This window comes from Peromyscus maniculatus, chromosome 19 (genome assembly GCF_049852395.1).
Source record: "Peromyscus maniculatus bairdii isolate BWxNUB_F1_BW_parent chromosome 19, HU_Pman_BW_mat_3.1, whole genome shotgun sequence".
NCBI classification, from domain to species: Eukaryota; Metazoa; Chordata; class Mammalia; order Rodentia; family Cricetidae; genus Peromyscus; species Peromyscus maniculatus.
Genome location: NC_134870.1, coordinates 38229330 through 38253234, shown reverse-complemented (window position 1 = coordinate 38253234; position 23905 = coordinate 38229330). Strand labels below are relative to the sequence as shown.

Genomic DNA, 23905 nt, shown 5'->3' with positions numbered 1-23905 from the left:
AGACTAATGAGATGCAGGAGAAACCTGGCACTTGACACTTTGCACTGGGATGATAGGAATGATGCCCTGGGAACAAGATGCCACCCACTGGAGGCTCTCAGGCATAAAACTGAAAACCATTCATCTGAAAGAAGAGAGAAAAAATACACAGTGCCTAAACAGAGACAGCTCCAGGACACACTGAAGTCACAGGACATGGACAGGAACGAAAAGGATGGAAGGAGTTTGAGGGAAAAAAGTAGAGAAAGGAAATTCCGTAGTAAAAGAATTACGACATTATTTCTTTCTACAGCCTCCTAATCAAATGCGTGCCACCCAATCACCTGTTCAACTTCTTCAGTGAAAAGTGTTTGTTTTTCCAACTATACCAAGAAACAAGAAGTTAAAATCAGATGAAGGCCCAATGCACGTTGTTAAATAATTACTACTACTATATCGTATTTATTTTCGCAGAATGAAGTGCTATGGAAAGAAGCCATGCATTCAAAAATGTTTCAGTATATTGAAACTCTTGACTAAAACATCCTGAACGTTTCCATCTTACATAGCTATATAAAAATATAAAAAGCCGCAGATATTAAAGTCATGAAAACAGGCAGTGAATAGGAAATCAAGGCCATAAAAATACCTGTTCCAAAACGAAGGATATTGTTTCCAGAACCAGGTGAAGTTCTTGTTTCTCCAGAGAGAAGGCAGCCTGAAGCTTTTCTTCCTCTTCCTCACTGAAGCTGCTCTCGGCCTACAGACACACAAGCGGTCAGCCCAGAGCGCGCACCCAGAGGACTCACTTACAGGAAGAGAGGACCTAAGAGGAAGGCCAAGTCCATGGTGAAAGCAAACTGCCGTGCTTGTAATCGGAACTACCTATGACCCGCATTCTAGACAGCTAAGTGGGATGAAACGAACTTCTCGTGGTGACATAACTGATCGCCGGGAATCTGAGAAATGGACGGTTTTTCTGCTTTAATTTTAGACCACCTCAGACATCTGTGCTCTATGTTTCTGATATCTGGTCTTCCTAATTCTTTCATTTCATCTCCTAATTAGCAGTCCCTCCTTGAAACTGCTGACTTCCTCCAGCACAGCTCTTCTTCTGCTCCCCCCTTCACCTTCCATAGTCTGTCTTGCTGTTTCTAGTGTTCTGGTCAGGAACCCAGACAGCTGGCTCTGCAGCCAGAAACATATAGCAGTTATATCAACAGGTTTCACATGGGGACCTAAAATCTCCGTGATGGGGTCAAACATAGAAGGTTTTTAATTAGATGAGGTGTAACCACTAATTAAGGTCACAGGCCCCAAATACCTGTTTTCTAAGTTCTCCGCTACAGAAGTTTGCTGGACTCCCCTCGGTTTTCCCCACGCAGACGGCTCATGTGTAAGATGAGACACACACAGACTGTTCCTGCTGCTGCTATTCCTCCTGCCTCCCCAGCTACATCACAGATTCACTACAGGCACGGATTTAGAGTTCCTGTGTTGGTTTTGCATTTCCCAATGAAAGAAAAGAATTAACTCCGAATGTATGCATCGAGTGCCAACTGTATAGTGAGTAACGTACTGGGGAAGGGAGCCGACAGGTGAGGAAGGCATGACTCTCCAGGCTGTAGGTAGAAAGACTGATGAAGTTTAGGGATTTGGTTGTCTTCTGAGAAACGAGTGCTTGTAGGGCAGAGCTACGGTGAACTGAGAATCAACCACACATTCCAGAAGCACAGAGAAGAGACGAGCACAAGGCCTGAGAGTGAGATCACAAAATGCTTGAAAGGTGATGTTCTCTCAGTGAAGCAGGGAACAAGGGCATGTGGAAGCAAGGAGAGGAATGCATACACAACACAAGGCTGAAAAAGGCCCTAGAACACTGTAATAAAGGTGCACTGTCCGGTGTGATTGCAAGTGAAAAGTAGAGAGAACATACACCACTACCATCTTCTACTGAATCTCACACACAGTGTTAAGGATCTTGACGTTTTCGCCATGTGGTAAGAGACAGCTACTGATGTTTCTAAACGCTGTTAAGTATGATCAACGTTTTTAAAAGAGAAAAACATTTGGAAACATTGCCGGAATGGTATTATTAGGAATCAGTCAAGGGCGGGGAAGAGGGCTCAGTGGATAAGAGTGCCTGCTGCTCTTGCAAAAGACCCATGTTCAGTTCCCAGCACCCACATAATGAGGTTCACAGCCACCTCTATCTCCAGGGGATCCAATGCCCTCTCTGGCCTCCATGGGCACCAAAAACACATGTGGTGTACATACATACGTGCAGCAAAACACTCATACACATAAAAAAAAAAAAAAAAAAAAAAAAAAGAGCAAAACCAAGAAGATTATGAGTAACAGATACCACCAGTCCGAAGCCAGGAAACAATACAGATCTGAAATAAAACGATATGGGGATTTTGGGTTTGAGAGACAATTCAGAGTGAGTAGGCTATGGGTCTGGAGCCGTCTCCTGGCCAATAAAGAGCTTTGATGTAACTGAATGTTGGTGCCTACGTGCAGAGCATTTAGCAAGTGCTCCATAAACGTGGTCAATGCAATTGTATAACCCAATATGGAATATAAGTTGGACCGGTTACCAAATAACTTAATTACCAAGCAGCCACATGGCCAAACCAACTGTACCCTTGAAATAAAAGCAAAGAGAAAAATCAGAGATTAAATACCATGTGAGAAGAAATATTGACTGAATTATTTTTAAGATGTACTGATTATTTGTATGTGTGTGCATGGTGCCTACGTGAGTCTATATGCACCATATGCATGCAGGAGCCCGAGAAAGCCAGAAGAAGGTATGGATCCCTGGAACTGGAGTTACAGATGGCTATGAGCCACTAAGTGAGTGCTGGGAACCAAACACAAATCCTCTGCAAAAGCAGTTCATGCTCTTGACCACTGACCATCTCTCTCAGTGAAGCAGGGAACAAGGGCATGTGTAAGCAAGGTGAGGAATGCATACACAACATTAAGGTTGAAAAAGGCCCTGGAACACTGTAATAAAGTGTGAACTATCTTTACCAGGTAGCCTTTTCCTAAAGCATGTTCCATAGAACATTATATACAGAGATAAAACAATTCCAAAGTCGAATTTTCACCCTTAAATATATGACCCAAACATTCGTATTCAAAATATTCTGGAAAGCTCCATGTTTTTTTAAGTTAATTACAGAATACAAAGTTCCCCAAACTTTTGACCAGAGAACATTATCAAATCTTCCACAGATCTGGAGTTCCCAAGAACACACTAGAGAACAGTATTTCCCACAATTTTCCCAATCAAGCTTCAGGGGAATCAGAGGGGTCACAAGCCACAGGAATACAGAAATGCAGACCTTCAGGTGCAGCTTCTGGAGAATTCGGATAAGAAGGCGTGGGAATCTTCCGGTATCGATCGCGTTTATCAGCGGCACTGCCTTCTTCATGCTAAATAAATTTATAAAAAAAAGTTCCAAAATAAGTTTCAAAATGCATTTGCCATTGCTGCCGATACATTTTATTTCAACAACTCTAGTAGCCATGTCCTCTTAGTGAAATAAACTGAAATGAGTGATAGTCAGGTAAACACTGAGCATTTCCAAAAAACGCCTCTCCCCAAAAGCATTCCTGTTGAAAAGCTTGACCATTTTCTCTTCCCAGACAAATTACTTGGGGGAGGTAATCAGCAGTGGGGATGCATGCTACCACTTAATCCAAAACAGAACTCGAAAGGAGTGTGAAGGAGAACACAGCAAATTCGGGGATTACACCAAAACCATAAAGGATAACGATGGCGAATAACGGTGGAGGAGGGGACAGACAATACATACAAAACTATTTAGAGTGCACAGTTACTATACGGCCCGTGCCACTTGTGATCACCAACTTCACACTGTGTGGTAAGCACAACTGCGTACATCCTCACTGTGCCTTCATAGTGTGTGTTCGCGTTCCCCCAGGACAAGAGTTTGAAGAAAAGAAGTGGCTTGTCAGATCCAGTGACGGACGGAAAAACTTGAAAATGCCAACTGTCTTCTTCCCAATGCAGGAGAGTGTTGTGTTCAACCTTCAATATGTTTACCTGCATTCATGAGTTATTTCTTCTGCCTCCACAAACTGGGTCAGTTTTTGATGAAGTCATTTTGTTTTACTGGGGGAAATCTGAGCAGGATGTGCTGGGGCGGCCAATAGTGTCAGCTCATTGGGAGGGTAGGGCTGCACAGATCTCGGGTATGAGGCCAGTCTTGGCAACATAGTTAGAACCATTCCGCCAAAGAAAATCTTTAAAACTGCACTGGGCTTTGTATCCTCACCAGAGCTGGCCAGTCTTACCTAACACACTGAAAAAACTAAAAACTACATAAAATGAAAACATTATTAATGGTGCCAAGGCTGGCTAAATATGTCACTAATGCCTGAACTGTCTGACCTTGGTTTCAAGGGGCTATTAACACGTGTTATAATCATGCCATGGTGCTAGCATGAGCCTTTCTCACCATCATCAGGTCTGAAATAACTAAAAACACAGAGTGTTTTCCCAAGAAATTGAACAGAATTCAGGTGGCATCTAGTGACTTCTACTACCTGCGCTACAAAGTCCCTCACGTCAGTATCTCCAGGACAGACCAGGGCGGCCAAGGCTCCCTGCAAACTCGAAGCATTCCAGAATTGAGGCACGCTTCTCCTACCTCTCCCTCCCCGCCCACCCACGCACCCACCCATGCTCCCCTCCACACCCCTCCCACACCTCTGCACCCCGCCCACCCTCCTCCACGCCCTGCCCATGCTCCCCTCCACACCCCTCCCACACCTCTGCACCCCGCCCACCCTCCTCCACGCCCCGCCCATCTTCCTCCACGCCCCGCCCACGCTCCCCCCACACCCCGCCCACCTCCTCCACGCCCCGCCCACGCTCTCCTCCGCGCCCCGCCCACCCTCCTCCACGCCCCGCCCACACCTCCGCGCCCCGCCCATGCTCCCCTCCACACCCCGCCCCCGCCCACACCTCCGCGTCCCGCCCACGCCCCGCCCACGCCCCGCCCACGCTCCCCACACACCCCGCCCACCCTCCTCCACGCCCCGCCCACGCTCCCCTCCACGCCCCGCCCACCCTCCTCCACGCCCCCACAAGTCCCTACGCGTTCCGCTCGGGCTCCCGACCCGGGTCGACCGCACCTCAGCAGCCGGCGGCGGCGACACCCCAGCTCCCGCCCCAACAGGTCACCCCGGTGTGGCGGGGCGCTCGGCCTGACTGCTACCTGGGGCTCTCGGGCAAGATCAGCGCCGCGGACGCCGCCATCCTCGCAGCTTCCTCGCCCGCGCGACCGTCAGCTGTGCACAGCGCAGCCAATGACGGCGGGCCTGACGGAAGCCCGGAAGGGCCAAGTCGCGCCGTCCCGGACGTTTGCGCTATCGGGCTGCAGGGAGCAGAATTCCAGGAGGCTTGTGCGTGGTTCAGAAAGGAAAAGGAAGATCATGGTCATTTCTACCACTCTGACCATTTCGGAATCCGGGCTGTACATGTGTATATATTTTTATTTTTATATCTGCATTCCTGGCTAGGCATATTTGTCTATATGTGCTTTTTTTTTTTTTTCCCGGAGCTGAGGACCGAACCCAGGGCCTTGCGCTTGTAAGCGCTCTACCACTGAGCTAAATCCCCAACCTAATGTGTGCATTTTATGCACGTGTATACATGACTGCACTCACAAACATGTACTACATGTAGCATTTACCTGGTTTTTTTTTGTTTGTTTGTTTTTTGTTGTTGTTTGTTTTTTTGTTTTTTGTTTTTCAGTTTTAGTGGAGGGTTTAAGCAAGCTCCAAGGCGTCTATGGATGGAGAAATGGGCCAAGGAGCATCCCCTGTCAGGAGAGATTATGCTCCCAACTCTATGTTATTGACCCTCCTGTGTCCGCATCCCCAGAGTTCTCTGCAGAGCACAGTTCTGGTCCAGTTCCTTCTACAGTAGATTCATTGAGTACCTACGGTATACCAAGCATTGAATTAGGCACTGGAGATTCAAGCAGACAAATGCGTTTTGTCAGCAATTAAAATGGACAAGTATTTGTTAGGACTCTCTTTGGAGTCCAGCATAGCATAGAAGAAAGATAAATCACCGCGAAGTGTATGGTTAAGTTTCTCACAAGAGAGTAAGGACACAATGCATTTCACAAAAAAAAAAAAACCTTTATCTGCCTTAGAAAAGACGGGAGGAATGTGTTTAAGGAGTGGGGGTAGCAGAGTAGAGCTGGAAGATAAGGAAAAGCTTCCTGCGCCTGCAGAGGTGAGGAGGGTGTTTCAGCGGAAGAAAGAGTGAGCAAAGGCTGAGAATAGGAGAGTGACTTGGCTGACCTGCCAAAGGCAGTCTGGAAGCAAACTAGAAGCAGCTTTGGTGAAGGGATTTGGCCTCTGCACATTTAATGGGTAGCCATTAAAAGTTAGGGGTTTGGTTGTTTGTTTTTAAGATTACGGTCAGAACGATGGTCTGATTGGAAAGAGATAAGCGGGAAAACTCTACAGGAAGTCACTGCCATAGTCATAGCAATCAAATCCTGTGAGAGTGAAAAGGCATCGGGAAAATGAAGACAGCACACGGATTACATTTCAATAGTAGGCTGTTCAAGAGCTGGCAAGAGATCGAATTTAATTTTCCTTCCTAATTATGTTTTACTTAAATTATTATTTAAATTAGTTGGCATTCCTGGAGCAACCCAAGAACACCATAACTGAGACAAGCCAGATTGCAAATTAAAAGTGAATAATCCCCACGTGGATAATTGAGTCAATTATACAGTATGTTGAACACATACAAATACGTTTAGTCCCACGACACTCCACATACTCCCCCAGTTTATGCATATCTGAAAAAGATGTATGTGAATCTACATAATTAGGGGTCTGCGATCCAAACACAGATTGCCTTACCTGGCATAACTTTCGAGGGGTCCCATTTCTCCTCAGTCTTTGAAACATTCTCCTTGTGTCTTGATTCATGGCTGACGTCAAAGTCACTGATCAGCTAAACCTGGTTCAGATTCCTAGGGAACTTCAGCCCTTCCTCGGCTACCTTGAAAACCACAGCGGGGGCTCAATCAAAGAGGCGCAAATCCCGAGTCTGTGTGAACTCACACACCTTTGGAGGCCTGATACGTGATGTGGAGGTGACAGTAATACCTGCTTCCCTGGACTGTGGTGAGGATTAAGAAATGTGATCTGTACCTTTGAGAGATGCTCTCCTTCAAGTACATACAAAGCACAGACCTCTAGGGTCCTGTCCAGAGAGTCACCGCCGGTCACAATGATCTGTCACGCCATATATAATGATGACTGGTCCCCTACTGATATAAGTGATGCTGTGAATAATTTCACCCTTTGAGTGTGAGCCTCCCCTGAGCTGTTTCCACGCATATCTGGTGTAAGTCCATGCAGAACTTGGCAGGGGACTGACTGGGGTCAGGATTCCACAGCCTCTCTTCACTCTTGCCCTCTAGTCAGCCCAGCTTCCGGATGGGTGCAGAGCCCAGGTCTGCTCCCACCCATCTGTTAAGGACACCTAGCTCTCCTAAATGCAGCAAAGCTTTTCTGTTTTTCTACCTTTATTGCTAACTTCGAGTCTACATTTTTCTTTTACATTCTGTGGTACCCACAGTTCTCTGGAAAAGAAGCCCAGCTGTACCTACATGCCTGTGCCCCGTTGGAGGGTATAATTTCAGGAACGTGGGAATAAGAGCAGAAGAGAAGGAAGGAAGGGTATGAGGGAGGAAAATGCAAAGTGGTGCTGTCCACCTGTGTGATGGCTAATCATGTCAACTTGACAGAATCTAAACTTACCTTAGAGACAAGCATTATGTCCTTCCCTAGCCTTCTTCCATGACCTCCTCCAAGCCCCACCCACACTTCCCTCCACACTTTGTCCATGTCTGTGAGGAAGGATCTAGATTAAGGTGGGACTACCCACCTTGCACAGAGGGTACCATTTCTTGTGCTGGGTCCTGTAGTGAATAAAAAGAAGAATGCAAACTTGGCACCAGCATTCACCCCGCTCTACCTTCTGACTGTAGGCGCGGTGTGACTAGCTACATGACGCTCCCGCCACCAGGTCTTTCTGACCATGATGGACTGCCCTGGGAATAAGCCAGAGTCAACCCTCTCTTCTTTAAGTTGCATTGATTGGGCATTTTGATGCAGCAATGAGGCACCTCATCAGAAACTAGAGTGTCCAAATACTTGTGGCATTTCTCTATCTGGTCAGGACAGAACCACAGACAAGAATCAGAACTGCTCACTGATCCTTGCTCTAAAACTGCCCAGCGGGTTTCCAGCTCCTGATGAAAGGAAATGTAGCCTCACCCCCCTCTTCCCTAGGAACCTGTCTTTCCTTCTGTTATGAGCTTGGTTCTGTCTGGAGTCCCTTCTCTTTTCACAGGTCTCTTCTCGAGGCCCCTTTGTGTACTCACACTCCTTCCCTCCAATAGGCAGGACTTAATTTTTTGTATATTATAAAGTAGGCTAATTTCTGAACATTTCTTTCACAAATCTCCCCCAACCCTAAGTGAATTCTGGGCACACCAAAGAGCAACTCCAAATTCATTCTTCAGCATCCCATTCCCAAATGCAAATGATTTTCTCCAGAAGTCAACCACACTTGCTCAGCAACCCCAACAGTATTGTCACTGGACCCTGGGGGTTCTACAACCCAGGGGTTCCAGAGAAACAGAGGTTGCCAATGTACTTGGGAATATGGTGCAGAGACCATCCCTAGCACCCTTTGTTTGCAAGAAGCGAATGTTTTTTATGCGGCAGAGAGTAGAAGACTCCAGTGTTTGCAGAAGCTCTTCTCTCCACTCCTATGTTCCTTGAAGGATTTGTTGGCTCTGTCCTTCTCTTTAAAAATCACTTTCAGGCCCAACCTCCTGTGTCCTCATCAACACTCCAGATTTGCAAGTGAAACAGGAAGGAGAAAATATCACAAATGTCTCCCCCTAAACGCAAAGTACAAAGTGACTAGGGTAGGCTGTGACAAATTAGGCTGAGGGAAGAAAGTGGATAGGCGGGGCTTTGAGAAGGCTCCTCCTGCCTGGTGAGGCCTAGCTCCTTTTTTGCGTTTTTAAATTCATTTTCATTTCCTCTCTATATTGCTATCTTTCAGTTTCTCAGTCCCTGGAACCCAGTCTCACCGAAATGACTTTTTAAGGAAGTGTTTGATGTATTTTGTCAAATCAGACATTGTATAGGTACTGTGTACTACTCTATATGGAACATGTTGACTAGCCAAGGAGCATTTTGGAAGTCTGAAGTTCTGTAATTCATCCTGGATCTGTCAGGTGCATCAAGCAAATACGACATAGGACCGAATCAATACTACCTGCTCCCCATGGGTCATCCCAGCCTGTGGACAAAATATAAACCTCCTACGGGGCGGGCGTCTCTGTCAGAAGCCATAGTCTGCATGGCTTCCTTGCACACCAACAGTCAGTCACAGTTGACGCCCCTGTTTTAGCTGTCGGCAACACTTGCCTCACAGGTGTGAGAAAGTCAACTGGGGCGGAGCCAAAGGACACCTGTGTGGATGGTAAAATGGAAAAAATTCATTCCGTCATCTCTCCCCCGATTCCAAAGGGCACGAAGTTTTTAGAGTGTGCATTTTTCTTTGTGAGTTGGTTGTGGAAATGTTCCTGTTCGGGTGAGATCTCAGGGAGTAAGGACTGCTCGAATACAATGTGCTCTCTGAGTACTCGCACAACTGGCTGTGATGCGGAAAGGGAACAAAACGCTTACGGGCAAAGCAAAGAAACAAGAAGGAGAGGCATCAAAGCTGCAGGCTGCACTCGCCAGTCAGAACCCCGTTCGTGTTCACTTACAGCCATCCGATGGAGGGTGGACCAGAGGGCGGGGTGGAAGCCTTAATTAAAATGGAGCACAAATGCACTTTGTGTTCCACAAATTGATCTCTTTCTCATCTGTTGTCGAGCTGGAAGTTGAAAACTATCTGAAATTTTCACCTCTCCATTTTCATTTGCACCTAGCTTCCTCAAATTCCACCTCCCAGAGGCCACTGCCATTTAAAGGATTGATGTTCACACATAGGATGTGTGAAAGCCAGACTGGTTTCTTCAGTAATTTTCACCCAGGAATGTCATTTGAGAGGGGATTAGATGGTGTTTCCCGTGTAGTCATAGTAGAGTGTTTTGTATTTTTGTTGTTGTTGTTGTTTTAAATCCACTAACTGGTGGAGGAAATAAAAACTGGTAAATCACTAGCAGACATCAAGAAAACTAACAGCCGGAATGGAGAAAAGCAGTTTCGAGTCATGCACTAAGAAAAGAGCCCCAGCTGCATTGGAGACTAAATGTGCTCCTCAGATTGCTGAAACGGTGCTGGGAAAATGGTAAGAATCCTTAAAGTCCCCAGTTCAGGCTTTGTATGTCCAAGATGCTTGGTGTAACCCCGGTACCAACAGCAGCAGAATTGGGAGTCAGTGGTTAGCCAAGGGAGACTCATGGGAAATCCCTGGTGACTATAGGTCTCTGGGGGATGATGCAGATGGTGGTGGAAACCACAGGGGTCCAGGGGTTACCTTTTCAATACTGTTGATTGAATGGCAAAGGGAAACAGTAAGACAAGGAAAAAACGATCACAGCTTATTATTCTACACAATAAACAGGGAGCCGGCAAACTAAAGGAGAGAGAAAAAGTTACATTGCAGACATGGGACAAAAGGCTTCCCTCGACCCCTCTGTCTCTTTGTTAATGTTCTGGACCCCCATAAGCACTCTGACTGGTTTTCCCTGTGCTAAGCAGAAATGAAAGCAGGAAATGGGATGAGCAGTGCTGCGTCTCCACCCCACTGACTTGAGAGGAATCAGAGGCTCAGGGATGCAATGGTGAAGGAAGGATCTGCAGCCTGAGGGTGCCATCTTGGTGGTTAGACATGGCCTGACAAAGTGAGCAAATCCTCTTGTTACAGATCCGATAGCAAAAGCTTAACAGAGAAAGGTGAACCCACTAATAAATGCACTATCAGATTCCCTTTAAGCTTTTATTAAAAGTAAGTAGAATTCAATACTGAAGCATCCACCTGGCATCCTAAATGGAAAGGCACATTGATTTTACACAAATACGCAAAGAACCAGGAAAGCTTTGGCATAATATCAGAGAAAGTAGAGCCTCGGCAGACCTGCCCGGGGTGGTACAAGAGGGAAGGCAGACACACCTTGGCAACTGTGCAGTCATCCCACAGAAAACCACTCACGTAGGCTGACGGTGCGCAAACCCACACCCATGAGCATCATACACAAAACTAGGAAAATGCCCGATTGTGGTGGTAATCTAATTGTACTGAATTATTATTTTGATTGTATGTTAATAAATAAAGTTGTCTGGGAGTCAGAGCTATTAGAGCCATAGCAAGAGTGTGGCGGTGGTGGCACACGCCTTTAATCCCATAGATATCTGTGTGTTCAGGGTCAGAGCTATTAGAGCCATAGCAAGAGTGTGGCGGTGGTGGCACACGCCTTTAATCCCATAGATATCTGTGTGTTCAGGGTCAGAGCTATTAGAGCCATAGCAAGAGTGTGGCAGTGGTGGCACACGCCTTTAATCCCATAAGATCTCTGTGTGTTCAGGGATACAGCCAGCATTGGAGACATATGCCTTTAAGACCTAGGGGGCTGTACATTCAGACAGTGACGAGGCAGTCATGTGTTTGGGTTTACAACCAATGAGAAGGCAGAACAACATACTTTAAAAAAACGAACCGACAGGAAGTAGGTCTCTTTTCGCGAAGCTGGGACAGCAGGAGGAAGGGTGAGATTTTAGCTCTGAGCTCTGACTTCTCGGCTTTCTCTTTTACATTGTTTCTGTGTTTCTTATTTAATAAGACGTTTGGTTACATCTACACCCGATGAGCGCTCAGCGTGGAAATTAACAATGAACAAGAATTGAAAGACTTGATAAAACAAAATTAAATGTGAAGAACAGAGCCAAAGAAGCCGAAAAACAACAAAATTCAGCACCTCCTGCTCCGTTAGAGACTGTAAGAAACAGAACAGACAGGATTTTAAACTCACGTTCCATGTAACTTGGGTTCCATATGTAACCTTGACTGAGGTTTAGATACCGATATCCGTGGTCATCTCGAGAATAATGTTCAGGGTGTTTATTCTCTCTGATGAGATTATCTGTAATTTCTCCAGCACTTGAATTTCCAGCAGTGAGTTATTTTTATGGAAACAGTAAAGCCATCATTCAAAAATAGTGAAAACAAAGGGAATTGGTTATATGTAGACTTCACTTTTCCCTAAACATTAAAGTATGTAACATATTTATTAAAAACCATTGATGTTGTGTGAGATTATGGTCTCTGTCCATTTATCCATCAGTGGTGTTTCCAAGGCATTGTGGAAAACAAAGTACCTCTTCGCCATAATCCTTTCTGGAGAAGTGGGAACATAAAGTCATTTTAAAAAATGATTTATTTTTATTATTTTCAATTATGTGCCATGAGTTTCAGTATGTGTACATGTCTGTGTGTGTGAATATGTGTGTGAATATATGTATGTGTACGTCATTGTGTCTGAGTATGTGTCTGTGTGTATGTGTATGAGTGTCTGCATGTATGTATATCTGTGTTTGTGTATGTATCTGTATGTGTCCATGTATGTATCTATGTAAAAAGTGTGTATCTGTGTCTACATATGTGTATATGTCTGTGTGTATGTGTCTGTCTGTGTGCATGTGTATCTGTGGATGTGTCTGTGTGGATGTGTGTCTATGCATGTGTATGTGTGTCTGTATTTGTGTGTGTGTGTCTGTTTGTGTCTATGTATGTGTGTGTGTGTATCCATGTATGTGTAAGTGTGTCATGTGTGTCTGTAGATATGTCTGATTGTCTGTGTCTGTGCATATGTATGCATGTGTGTATCTATGTATGTGTCTGTGTATGAATATGTGTATGTGAGTGGAGGTGTCCACAGAAGTCAGAGGCTTCAGATCCTCTTTCAGCTGGAGTTATCAGAGGTTACGAGCTGCCTGCCATGGGTGCTGGAATCAGATCCCAGCTCTCGGGCTCTTAGTAACCGAGCCTTCTCCCCAGGCTCATGACGTCATCCTTATGGTACTTTACAAGGTTTCATTAAACGTTTTCAAAATTTACTTAAGAGATTTTGTGTTAAAGGAAAATCTGAAGTAAATTATTAATACTACTGCATTTGAAAAGAATCCAAACACATATCCTCAATATAGCCGCCCATATTTTATTTACAGAGGACTTTTAAAAGGCTCTCTCTTCACTGTTTGCTTAGATTAGTAAATTGACAAGGTGGGTTCAGTTCTGTTCTTTCGGGATCAGAGCCAGCACAGCACTACTAAAGCTAAGTGGTGGTTTCAACAAGACAAACAGGCAGCAGGGACTTAATGTGCCTCATGAGAACCATGAGCCACAACACAGGATTTTCAGGGCTGCCCAGCCTCCTCACTGATCAAGTGTGACGTGCCTGGCCCCTTATGTCTTCTAGCCTTGCAGTGTCTTCTCTGTGATACATTCTCCCAATGGTTCCCATAATCTCACACAATGTTAATAGCAACTGAGGAAAGAAACCAAGCCCTCAAGAGTACACAGTCCAACCAGTTCACACTTCCTGTTATTGCAATCACCTAGTCACATGTTTCCCTGGATAACCCATCATACATAGGACTGTGTTTCAGCAATATCCAGTTGTCCCAAAACCATCATGTCTATCCTTAGACTTCCCACCAAAGACCTCAGAATGCCTGAGAATACCATGCTGGTACATGATACATAAACTTAACCCAAGATTTAACATGCAGGGCTGTGGGGTCCCACAGAGACCCCTGGCTGAGGCTTGTTTTCATCTTGACTCAAGGTCAGAGAGTCCAAGCTTGTTTTCTCCTGCAAGGCTGCATAATAGGATGTTTTGGCCAAAGGCATGGTTACCAGGTGTCTTACACTTAAAGGCCTAATTACGGGATGCATAAGGTGCAGTCACTAGATGTCTTGAGTACTAAGTAAGTGTTTACACTTAACTGTACTTTGAACTGTGATGCCCTTCAAAGCGGGGGTGGGGGGTGGGGGGTATTTTTGCTCCCTTGCTTTGGGTACTTTGTGAGTAATAAACTCAAGTGTCTGCCACATTGACCCAGAACCCTCCTGAAGCTATCCCGTGTCTCTGTCTTTTTCTTCATCTACATCTATATTTCATAGCTTTCATTTCCCAATCCACAGTCCCCACTTCAGAACTGTTCAACAGGTCAAGCAGGACTCGACACAGGGCCATGAAAGGGACACAGTGGAAACAGTGCTGTTCCATCACAGGAGGTGGCTGGAGGTCTGACCGTTTCTTGGCTTGCTGCTTTTATTGGCTGCTCTGACACCAGACAGCTCAGCTGTGTCGGCTCAGCTTCCTCAGCTGAGCACAGACAATTTACCCTAGAGCACACCATGTATGCTATTTCGGTGCCCAGTTCCTGAAACAGCCCTGACATATTCCTTCTCAGGTGAGACTTGTGCATTTTCTGAAGAGAGCCTGCCCCCCCCATACACACCCCTTTTTAAACTTAAATTAGCCAAAGCCACTTGTAGTTGAAAGCCAAGCAAGGTCATGAAAAGACAAGAGAAAATCAGAGTGTAAAGATAGAGAAAAGAAAGAAATGGTATGATTGGTGTGTTTGATCTGGAGGTTAACTTAGGGCTTTTCATGACAATGAGACACATCTGCTTCTGGTAGTACCAATTTACTTCAGAGATGATGGGCATTGAAGAAACTCCGTAAGGAGTTTGCTTTCAATGTGGCAAGGCTAGCCATTTGGGTAAGAAGCTGTTCTTGCCTGGACTGATTGATGGTATGTTGTAATAAACTGGACATGCAGGACCCACAGGAAAGTGACTGCTGAACTTTGCCAAAACAAGGCGGGATGGTCCTTCATGGTTCCTTCTTCACAGAAGAAACTGCCAGACATTCTTCAGGACATAGAAGAAAGTGACTGACAAACTTTGCCAATATAGGTGGGACAGTCTTTCAAATCTTCTGCTTCATTGAAAAATCTGCCAGATACTACAGGCCTGTAGGCTAAAGATGGATGCCCCAACCTTGCAGAGGAATTTTGAGTGACTGTCCAGGCAGCCAGATGTCACTGTCATTGTTAGAGTTTTAGAAGTTGTTTGCAATGCACTTTTTGTTTACTCAAATAATATTATCCTTCTGTGTCTTTGATGGAGTTGAAGACTAGATAGTTATAGTTGCAGTTTTCCTTAGTTATGATAGAAAGTCAGTTAGCTGTAAAACTTTGGATTCACTAAGATAGGATAGATAATGAAATATTTTCTCTGATTATGCTAACTACAAATAGACAGACTATTGTAAATGTAATTCTTACTTATAACTGTTTTTGTTGTGTATAGTTTTACTATGTTAAAGTTAAAACCATTCTTTTTATTTACACAAAAAAGGGGGGAATGTTGTAGAATATTTTAAGGTGTGTTACTTTTGTTTATGTTGCGTTTGTTTAACTCTGTGAAGCTGTGTTACTGTGCCTGTCTAAAACACCTGATGGTCTAAAAAGAGCTGAATGGCTAATAGCAAAGCAAGAGAGGATTGGCGGAGCTGGCAGGCAGAGAGAGTATATAGAGGGAGAAATCTGGGAGGAGAGAAGGAGGAACAAGAGAGAACAAGAAGAGGATTTCAGGGGCCAGCTACTACACAGCCAGCCATGGAGTAAGAAGGAAAGAAAAGATATACAGAAATAGAGAAAGATAAAAGTCCTGAGGCCAAAGATAGATGAGATCATTTAAAGTTAAGAAAAGTTGGCAAGAAACAAGCCAAGCTAAGGCTGGGCATTTATAATTAAAAATAAGCCTCTGTGTGTGGTTTATTTGGGAGCTGGGTGGCAGCCTCCCCCCCAAAGAGCAAAAACATGGGTAGGTCATAGGTCCTAGAGGAGAAGCTACTACTTGATACTAAACTGCCTCTAAATACTATCGTTAGATGCATAGATTAGTAGATCTCTCAACCCTCATCAGAGAAGCTCCTTTTTGTAGTAAATGGTGACTAATGCTGAGACTCACAGCTGGTCAATGAGCAGAGGGTAGGAGACTGTAGAATGCTCAGCCCTAAATGTGACACCCATGCCACATCCCTTCCCTGAAAGGCTTAGGGATCATCCTGGGAGATGGGGTGGAAAGATGGTAAGAGCTAGAGGTCATGGAGGATTGCTGAGAAACAGTGTTTTCTGGACATGGCAAAGCCATTGCATACATCAGCTCACAACAGCTTGACTCTATGAACAAGACCTACACACGATCAAACCTGCCAAGATCCCAGCACGGAGGAGGGGGGTGGATTACCAAAGTCCCATTCCTACCTCAGGAGCTGTAGGCAATTGATGGCTGCTAGGACACGGAGAGTGGTTGAAGTATAATCCTAATTAGTCTTAATCAATGAAAAACCAGAGTCAGCTATCAGGGTGAAAGCTGAAAGATCGGAGAAGCGGAGCAGCCAGATAGGTCTTTCCTCTTCCAAATCTCAGACTTAATGTGTGGGGATGCTGTCTCTATGAATCCTCATACTGAAGGGGCCTGTGATCCTGTCTCTACCTGCCTTATATTCCTGTCTCCACCTCCCTAGAGCTGGGATTGAAGGTGTGAGCCACCACCACCAGCTCTGTTTCTCTTTTAGACTGGAGCAATCTCATGTAGCCCAGGGTGGCCTTGAACTCCTGATCTTCCTGCTTCCTCTTCCCAAGTGCTGGGATTACAGGTGTGTGCCACCACTGCCTGGCTTCTGTGGTTAATTAGTGGCTAGCTCTGCCTTCTGATCTCCAGGCAAGCTTTATTTGTCAGAACACAAACAAGATAGCACACAACAAGTGGTAGTCTTCTTCAGGAACTCGACCCAATAAGCTGCCCATGTTCCACTGGATGGTCCTGCAGCCGCGCACTTACTGGCAGCCCAAAGTGGACTCAGTGGGGTTTGGAGAGAGCACATAAAGTTGGGAGGGAAGAGTGGTGACAGGGACAGGGGAGGAGTTAGAAGGGAGAGGATTTGATCAAAACACATCATCATAGACATGCATGAAACTCTCAAACAGAACACTTAAATAAAATAACTATTTCATGGTGGTGGGAGAAGAAAAGAAAAAACAGTTTGATTTGATTAATAGTTGTCTTAGTTTTGTCTTGTATAAAACTGAAGTACATATAAATGGCCAGCAGAGGGAGGTAAAACCATGTGTGTGTGTTTTCTGGTTGGTTTTTGTTTTGTTTTGTTTTTTGTTTTTTTTTTCCATTTTTTTTAAAATAGTTTTAAGGGGACTATTAAAAATTTAAAAAAAAAATGAGAAGGCCCCTGCTTCTTCTAGAATCTATACTAGAAATCATGTAAATTGTATTGCTGACTGCCACTCTGCTGCTGATTACTGTGTGAACAAACTTACAGGTAAAAGAGGATGCAATCTGAACCAATTCCATGAAAAAAAAATTCTCCCTTTCTCTTTCTTATTCTCTCTCTCTTCCTCGTAGTTGGTTATCAGAAACTACCCCAAAGCAATGCAAATTCTATTATATTTTAGGTGAAAATAGTCATGGACTGAGAACCTTTTCCATTTCCAATGCAGGAAACACCCTGGCTACAGATGTTTTGGGAGGACACAGAAGGACCTTCTGCCTCTTCATCATGGTTGTAGGTTTATCTCAGGAGCAAGTTGCAGAAATTAGATAAAAATGAATTCGATACAACTACCTATAAGTGTCTGTTAGCTTTATGGGCAGGGTAGATAATGTCTCTTATTTCAAGGAATCCAATCCTGACTAGCCTAGGGAGGAAAAAATTTACTAAGGGAGCCTGGTCCATACTATCCATTCAATAATTTGATTAAAATTCCAGGAAACAGTCATTAAGAAAAAGAAGAATATGTTTTGTACAACTTTGTTTATACTTTTGAAAACTCAGATAAAATGTGTAATTCCTAGAAAATTAGAATTGTCCAAAATTTACATAAGAAAGATAAAAGTAGAATGTGATTGTTTTTAAAGTGAACATATTATTTCAACTATTCCTATATAAAACTGATTCTCTTCCTTCTCCAGCAGCCATCAATTACCAACAACAGCTCAGGAGCTAGGGATGAGACTTTGTGAGCCCCTTCCACATCCATGCAGGGGAAGAGGGGGATGGGGAGATGAGAAGAAGAAAGGAGAGGGAAGAGAGAGGAGAGAGAGGAAAGGAGAGAGAAAACAGGATTGCAGAGGAGAGGGAAGGAGAGGAAAGGGAAAGCAGAGGAAAAGAAGAGACAAGCCCGGTGAGCTAAATGGCTTTACTGGCAAGTCTCAACAAACCTCATTTAAGGATGAAATTCTTCATCTGAAACAAAGCCTTCTAGAGAAGAGAGAGAGAAAGTAACCCCCGGCCTCTTTCATGACATCAAAGCCATTTCCAGAAAGATCTGGTAGAGTTGCTTTTTCCTACTCCTCTCATCAAGTCCAGCTAATCGCAGTGGATGCTAGAAACAACCTAAATCAGAGATGGAGAGCGGGCAGCTGGCCGGGAACGTGAACAGATGCACAGAAGGAAGTACTCTGGGGTTTTTGGTTGATATTTGTTGTTTTTACTGCACACATTCCTGGGTATTTGAAGACCAACAAATGGAGACACCAGCAACTCAGAAATGCCAAGCACTCACAAAAGGCCCTCAGCAGCATGGCTTCTGCAGCCAAAAAGGACAAGAAAGGAGCAGCTAGCCCTACAAGACAGAACACTTCTGGGCCCCAGCCCTTGAATTCTAGCCAAGGGCTATAGGAAAATACTGTCCTCTCTCCCAAGGGCTATAGGAAAATACTGTCCTCTCTCCCAATGCAGCTGAGGAAGAAAGTGAGGACCTTCTACCCTGGTCACACTGTGCCAAGGTTCCTCAACAGGACAGATGCATACCAAATGAGTAAATCAAATGGCAGGTGATTTCTCTCCAGAAACTGCAGAGCCCAGGGGAAAGTGAGAAAACGTGTCCTAAATGGGAAAGGGAAGAAGTGATATTCTAAATTCTACCTGAAGCAAAGAAACCCTTCAGAAAAGAAGAGTACATCCAGACAGTGTCTCCAGCAATCCTGCCCCACCCACATGAGTGATTCGATTTTGTTATGAAAGATTGGCTGCATTCTCTGGAGATCAAGTCCAGGAAAGGTGATCTGCTTTCCACCCTGTGATCCAGCATGGTGACCTGGACATCTGGACAGATCCTTAATGAAAAAAATGAACGCAAAGATGCATGCATTAAAAGGAAGAAACGGTTGTCCCTGTTTGCAGATGACAGATTCCGACTACAGAGAACATTACAGAAACCCACAATAGAACCTTCTACAACTAATAAGCTAGAGAAATTTGTAGGATATATGACAAATACACCTAAAATCGGTTTTATGTCCATGCCTGCAGTGAATACTATTATTTAAAATACTGTCTTGTAACACAAATCTTAAAAGGTCTTATAATAATAATAGTAATAATAAAAAACCCAGTGCTAGATATTAGGGTGAAAGCCGAAAGACCAGAGAAACAGAACAAGCCAGCCACATTCTTACCCCTATGAAATCCTCAGCCTCAAGAGAGATACTTCCTGTTTACTCATGTCTTACATACATGCCTTTCTGTGCCCTGCCATCTTCCTTCCTTCCTAGTGCTGGCATTAAAGGCACGTGCCACCATGCCTGGCTCTGTTCCCAGTGTGGCCTTGAACTCAGAGATCCAGATGGAGCTCTGCCTCCTGAATGCTAGGATTAAAGGCATGTACTAACACTGCCTGGCCTCCATGTTTAATACAGTGGCTGGCTCTGTCCTCTGATCCCCAGGCAAGCTTTACTGGGGTACACAATAGATCACCACACTGTCTCACATACAGCTACTCAGAAAAGCAAAACACATGATTGTAAACCTAACAGCGCACACCAACATTTTGTTTGCCCCAAACTACAAAGGGATGATCAGGGAAACAGAGGACATTTTCAGCAAATGAAAAGTATATTATATTCATGGATTGAGAGACTTAAATGCAAATCCACAACAATAAAGATTTGAAGACTTAACACTCTATCTGGCTGAACTCTTTCATATTGTAAAATGTATGTGGAAAGACAAGTGACTTGTAATAGAACACAAAACAAAAAACCCAAAACAACAGTAACAAAAATGGTGTCTCACTATGTAGTCCTGGCTGGTCTAGAACTCAAAAGAAATCCAATTGCCTCCATTTCCCCTAAAGATGTATACATCACCACACCCAGCCCGGCCCTCCCCCCAAAAAACAACTTTTAAAGAGGAAAACAAAATGAGATTCACTCTATCTAATTTTAAGTTTAAGGCATGATGGTGCACTTCTGTAACCTACTAGGGAGGCCAAAACAGTCAAGACAGGCAGATATCTGAGATTTGTTGGCCAGCCACCTAAATCTAACCAACAAGCCCAAGGTCCCAGTGAGAGACTCTCTCAAAAACAGGGTGGGTAGCTCCTGAGGAATGATAGCTGAGCCTGACGTCTAGCTTCCACATGTGTACATGTATACCTGCACCAATGTACATGCACACATACTCATGAAAAATTAAACCACTGCAAAATGTAATCACTTTTTTTTTTTTTTTTTTTTTGCCAAACCAAGTGTGATAGTAGAGAAGAGTATGTTGCTTGTGGGTGATGAGCCATGTCCCTTCCTTCTACCAGGTAAACAGTAGAGTTTTAGAAAATCTGAGAAGCTGAAGAGAATTTTCTAAATCAAACTATAAATTTGTGTGTGGGGGGGGAAAGGATGAAGGCTACTTACTTAAGTTAGAACATGTAGAACTTGGTCCTAAATAACCTCACAAGTATCATTTGCTGTTACAAACACTATGGAGCAGGAAGGAAAATGAAACTGGATGGGAAAAGAGTTATGAAGATTCTATAAATTGTATTACACAGGAATATGAGCTAATCGGAAGCAGGGGCCGCCTGGCAAGTGTCAAGTTGCTGCCTGACACTTAAATTAAAGGAATCTGCTTGCAGGTCTACCCTGCCATTCACCCCGAGAAGCATCACTGCCACTATAGTCTGCATAAAGGGAACTCCTGAACTTAGGTAGCAAATGGTGAACAGCCCAACAATGAAGACTTGCTCAAATAGATGTGTAAATGTTTCTAAGACACTACAGAAATACTAAATATCCAAGTTGGCACCGTTCCCTTTCCAGGAAAGCAAAAAGACCTGTAAATGAAAAAGTTCCATGATGCCTCTGTCAGCAGCATCCCAAGGTTGTATTGGTGCTGGGGTTGGAAGGGAGGCACAACAGGCCATATTTGACACTACGTGGACATTCTTTCGTTCCTACAAATTAGAGTCCCACAAAGTTGTCATGCAAATCGGTGTGGCGCAGCATTCCAGTTCAAAATCCTTGCATAAATGTGCTCAGGATGCCTTGTCTAAATCCTTCAGCATGTACCAGTTTATATTCAAATGGCCCGCATGAATTCTCTTTCCTTACAATCCCTATACATATTCATAAGACACACCATCAGCATAGAATGATAGCCAAGCAGAAAGAGAAAAACCCCATTATATCAAGGAGACAATTTCCCTGGTTAACGCAATCAGACCATGCAACTGAATTCCCTGTTAGTCTGAATTCATATCAAGTAGCTAATGAGCTTTTGTCACTCCGTGATAAAAATTAGATACTTGCAAAATGAGATTCCAACAGGTCACATCAATTTATTTTTGCAGTAATCATTTAGAGCAGAAGAAGGCTTTTCAAAAAGCCATTCAGTTGGCATTCGATCACGATGAACAAGATAAACCTGATTTCTTAAATCATATTTCATAAACCTGATTTCTAAAATTGTATTTGACAAACCTGATTTCTAAACTCACATTGCATCATGTTTTACCAGGCCTCATGTAAGTAGCAGGCAATGTCTCCTTAGTAATTATTGCTCTTTTTCTTTATTTTTAGATTTACTGGGAAAGCTGTGAACATAACTTGCCAATACACTTACTTACCAAGACTGATCATTTAAAGCCAAATTACCTTGTTGCTTAAGAATGAATGACAGAAGGAAATAGGAGAGAAAGATTAGTGTCCCTTTGTTTTTAGTATTAAGATGGGTGACTGGTGGCATCCGCAGGATTTCTCACACTCACCATGAGGTTCAGCAAGGAAAGCCAGGCTGAAGAAAGAGATGCCTAAGCCCGAGTTCTGGAAGTTCAGGTTTTGGAGGACCGGAGGAGGCTAAGGAATGGATGTTATTAAAGGTACCTGAATGCATTTTAAGAACTAGCCAATTTTGGACTTTGTTTTCTCGGGGAAGGAAAGCTTCTGGTGTTAAAATCAGGTTTGGGCTGGGGATACAGTGTAGTTGGTCGAGGGCTATCAAGCATGCACGGAGCCTGGGGGTCAATCCCCAGCCACGCATAGTGACACACACTTTTTAATACCAGCACTCAGGAAGTGGGGGCAGAAGAACCTCGGAGGGCGTTCTAGGGCTGCCTGAGCTAAACGCAGAATGCAAAGAACCAAAAATGAAAATGGCATAAGTCCACAAACTCCATGAAGGTAGGGGGAGGGTAGATTTTGGATGGTGCTCTGTCTGTGGCATTTGCTCAATGTCTGGCACAGATCAACCTTTTCTCAGTATTGCTTGATCCATCCACCATTCCCATGAGCTGAAACATTACATGGTTCAAAGATAGTAAGTCATAAAGTAGTACATTTGGCCCATTATTTAAAAAATAATCATCATTCTCAAAATGAAAAAAAAATACATCAAATGAAAAGGTCCTCCATCATTTCTGCTGCCCTCAGGGCTATGCATACCCAGTGAACTTTCAAAAGATGTGACCTGGATAATTTCACTTTCTACTTTTCTCCAAGGGCTGTGTTAGTGAAAGGTCCTGAACTAGGGACTCTTAATGTTTGGCTCACAGTACTAGCTGCTCCATAGAGGTGACTTGAAGGTTTTGGGTGTAGGTCAATGATGACCCCTTACTTAGCATGCACAAAGCCCTGGGTTTGATATGCAGCCACAACAGTAAATGGAGTCCAGAAAAGCCAGTGAGCCCTGTGGGAAACAGTGCAGAAGGATCTAGACTCGTTGTTATGTGGACAGGAGTTCCATGCCCACCACAACATCTTAGGTATTTTTTATATCAAAATGTATTCTCAAGTAACAAGTCCAAAACTGTCAGAGTTTCTACCATGTGAAAATTGTACAGAAATAAGTATTTTTTAATGGCTTATGGAGGGAAAAGAAACCTCGAAAACCCAGCTTTCAATACTTCACATGTATTCAGAACAAGATATTCTTCTTGGTTTAAACTAGAACTAAGTCCCACTGTTTAAACACGTCCTTCCATTATGTATCTAACTTTGCGAAGTGGTTTTCATACATGGTCCCCAGGCCAGTGGCATCAGCATCACCTGGGAATTTGTTTCAAATGTGGATTCTTGAGTCACATCACACATCTTAATACCTGAGGATGTAAGGGCTTCTGGACAATGAACATAAGAGAAAACTCTGACTTAAACAAGATGGGGAAAAGTTCAGTGCTAGAGAGATGGCTCAGACATTTTGAGCACATGCTGCTCTTGTGAAGGACTTGGGTTTCATTCCCGGTACCAATTTCAAGTGGTTCAAAACTGCCAGTAACTCCAGCTCCAGGGAAGCCAATGTCTCTGGCCTCTGTAGGCACCTGCACTCATGTATATGAACTTACACAAAGACACACACACACACACACACACACACACACACACACACACACACACACACGGGAGAGGAAGGAAGGGAGAAAGAGAAAAATAAAGACAATAAATAATAAATCTTAAAGAAGGCGGAATTCAACCTTCCAAACATCTCCTTCAGCTTATCTGAGACAACTACATCATGTTTTTAGT

At 44.0% G+C, this 23905-nt stretch overlaps 1 protein-coding gene across 2 annotated transcripts in view; it reads right to left on the bottom strand.

Moving 5' to 3' along the window:
- Commd10 (COMM domain containing 10) overlaps positions 1-5345 on the bottom strand; it is a 125678-nt gene extending 120333 nt beyond the window's left edge. For both annotated transcript variants that reach the window (XM_006977654.4, XM_042263935.2), the window contains exons 1-3: positions 5235-5345; positions 3333-3423; positions 629-739 (exon numbers count right to left, since the gene is read on the bottom strand). In XM_006977654.4, the coding sequence (XP_006977716.1) occupies positions 629-739; positions 3333-3423; positions 5235-5275 (243 nt within the window). In that variant the 5' untranslated portion in view covers positions 5276-5345. The remainder of the gene's footprint in view (positions 1-628; positions 740-3332; positions 3424-5234) is intronic.
- Positions 5346-23905: the final 18560 nt, after the last annotated feature.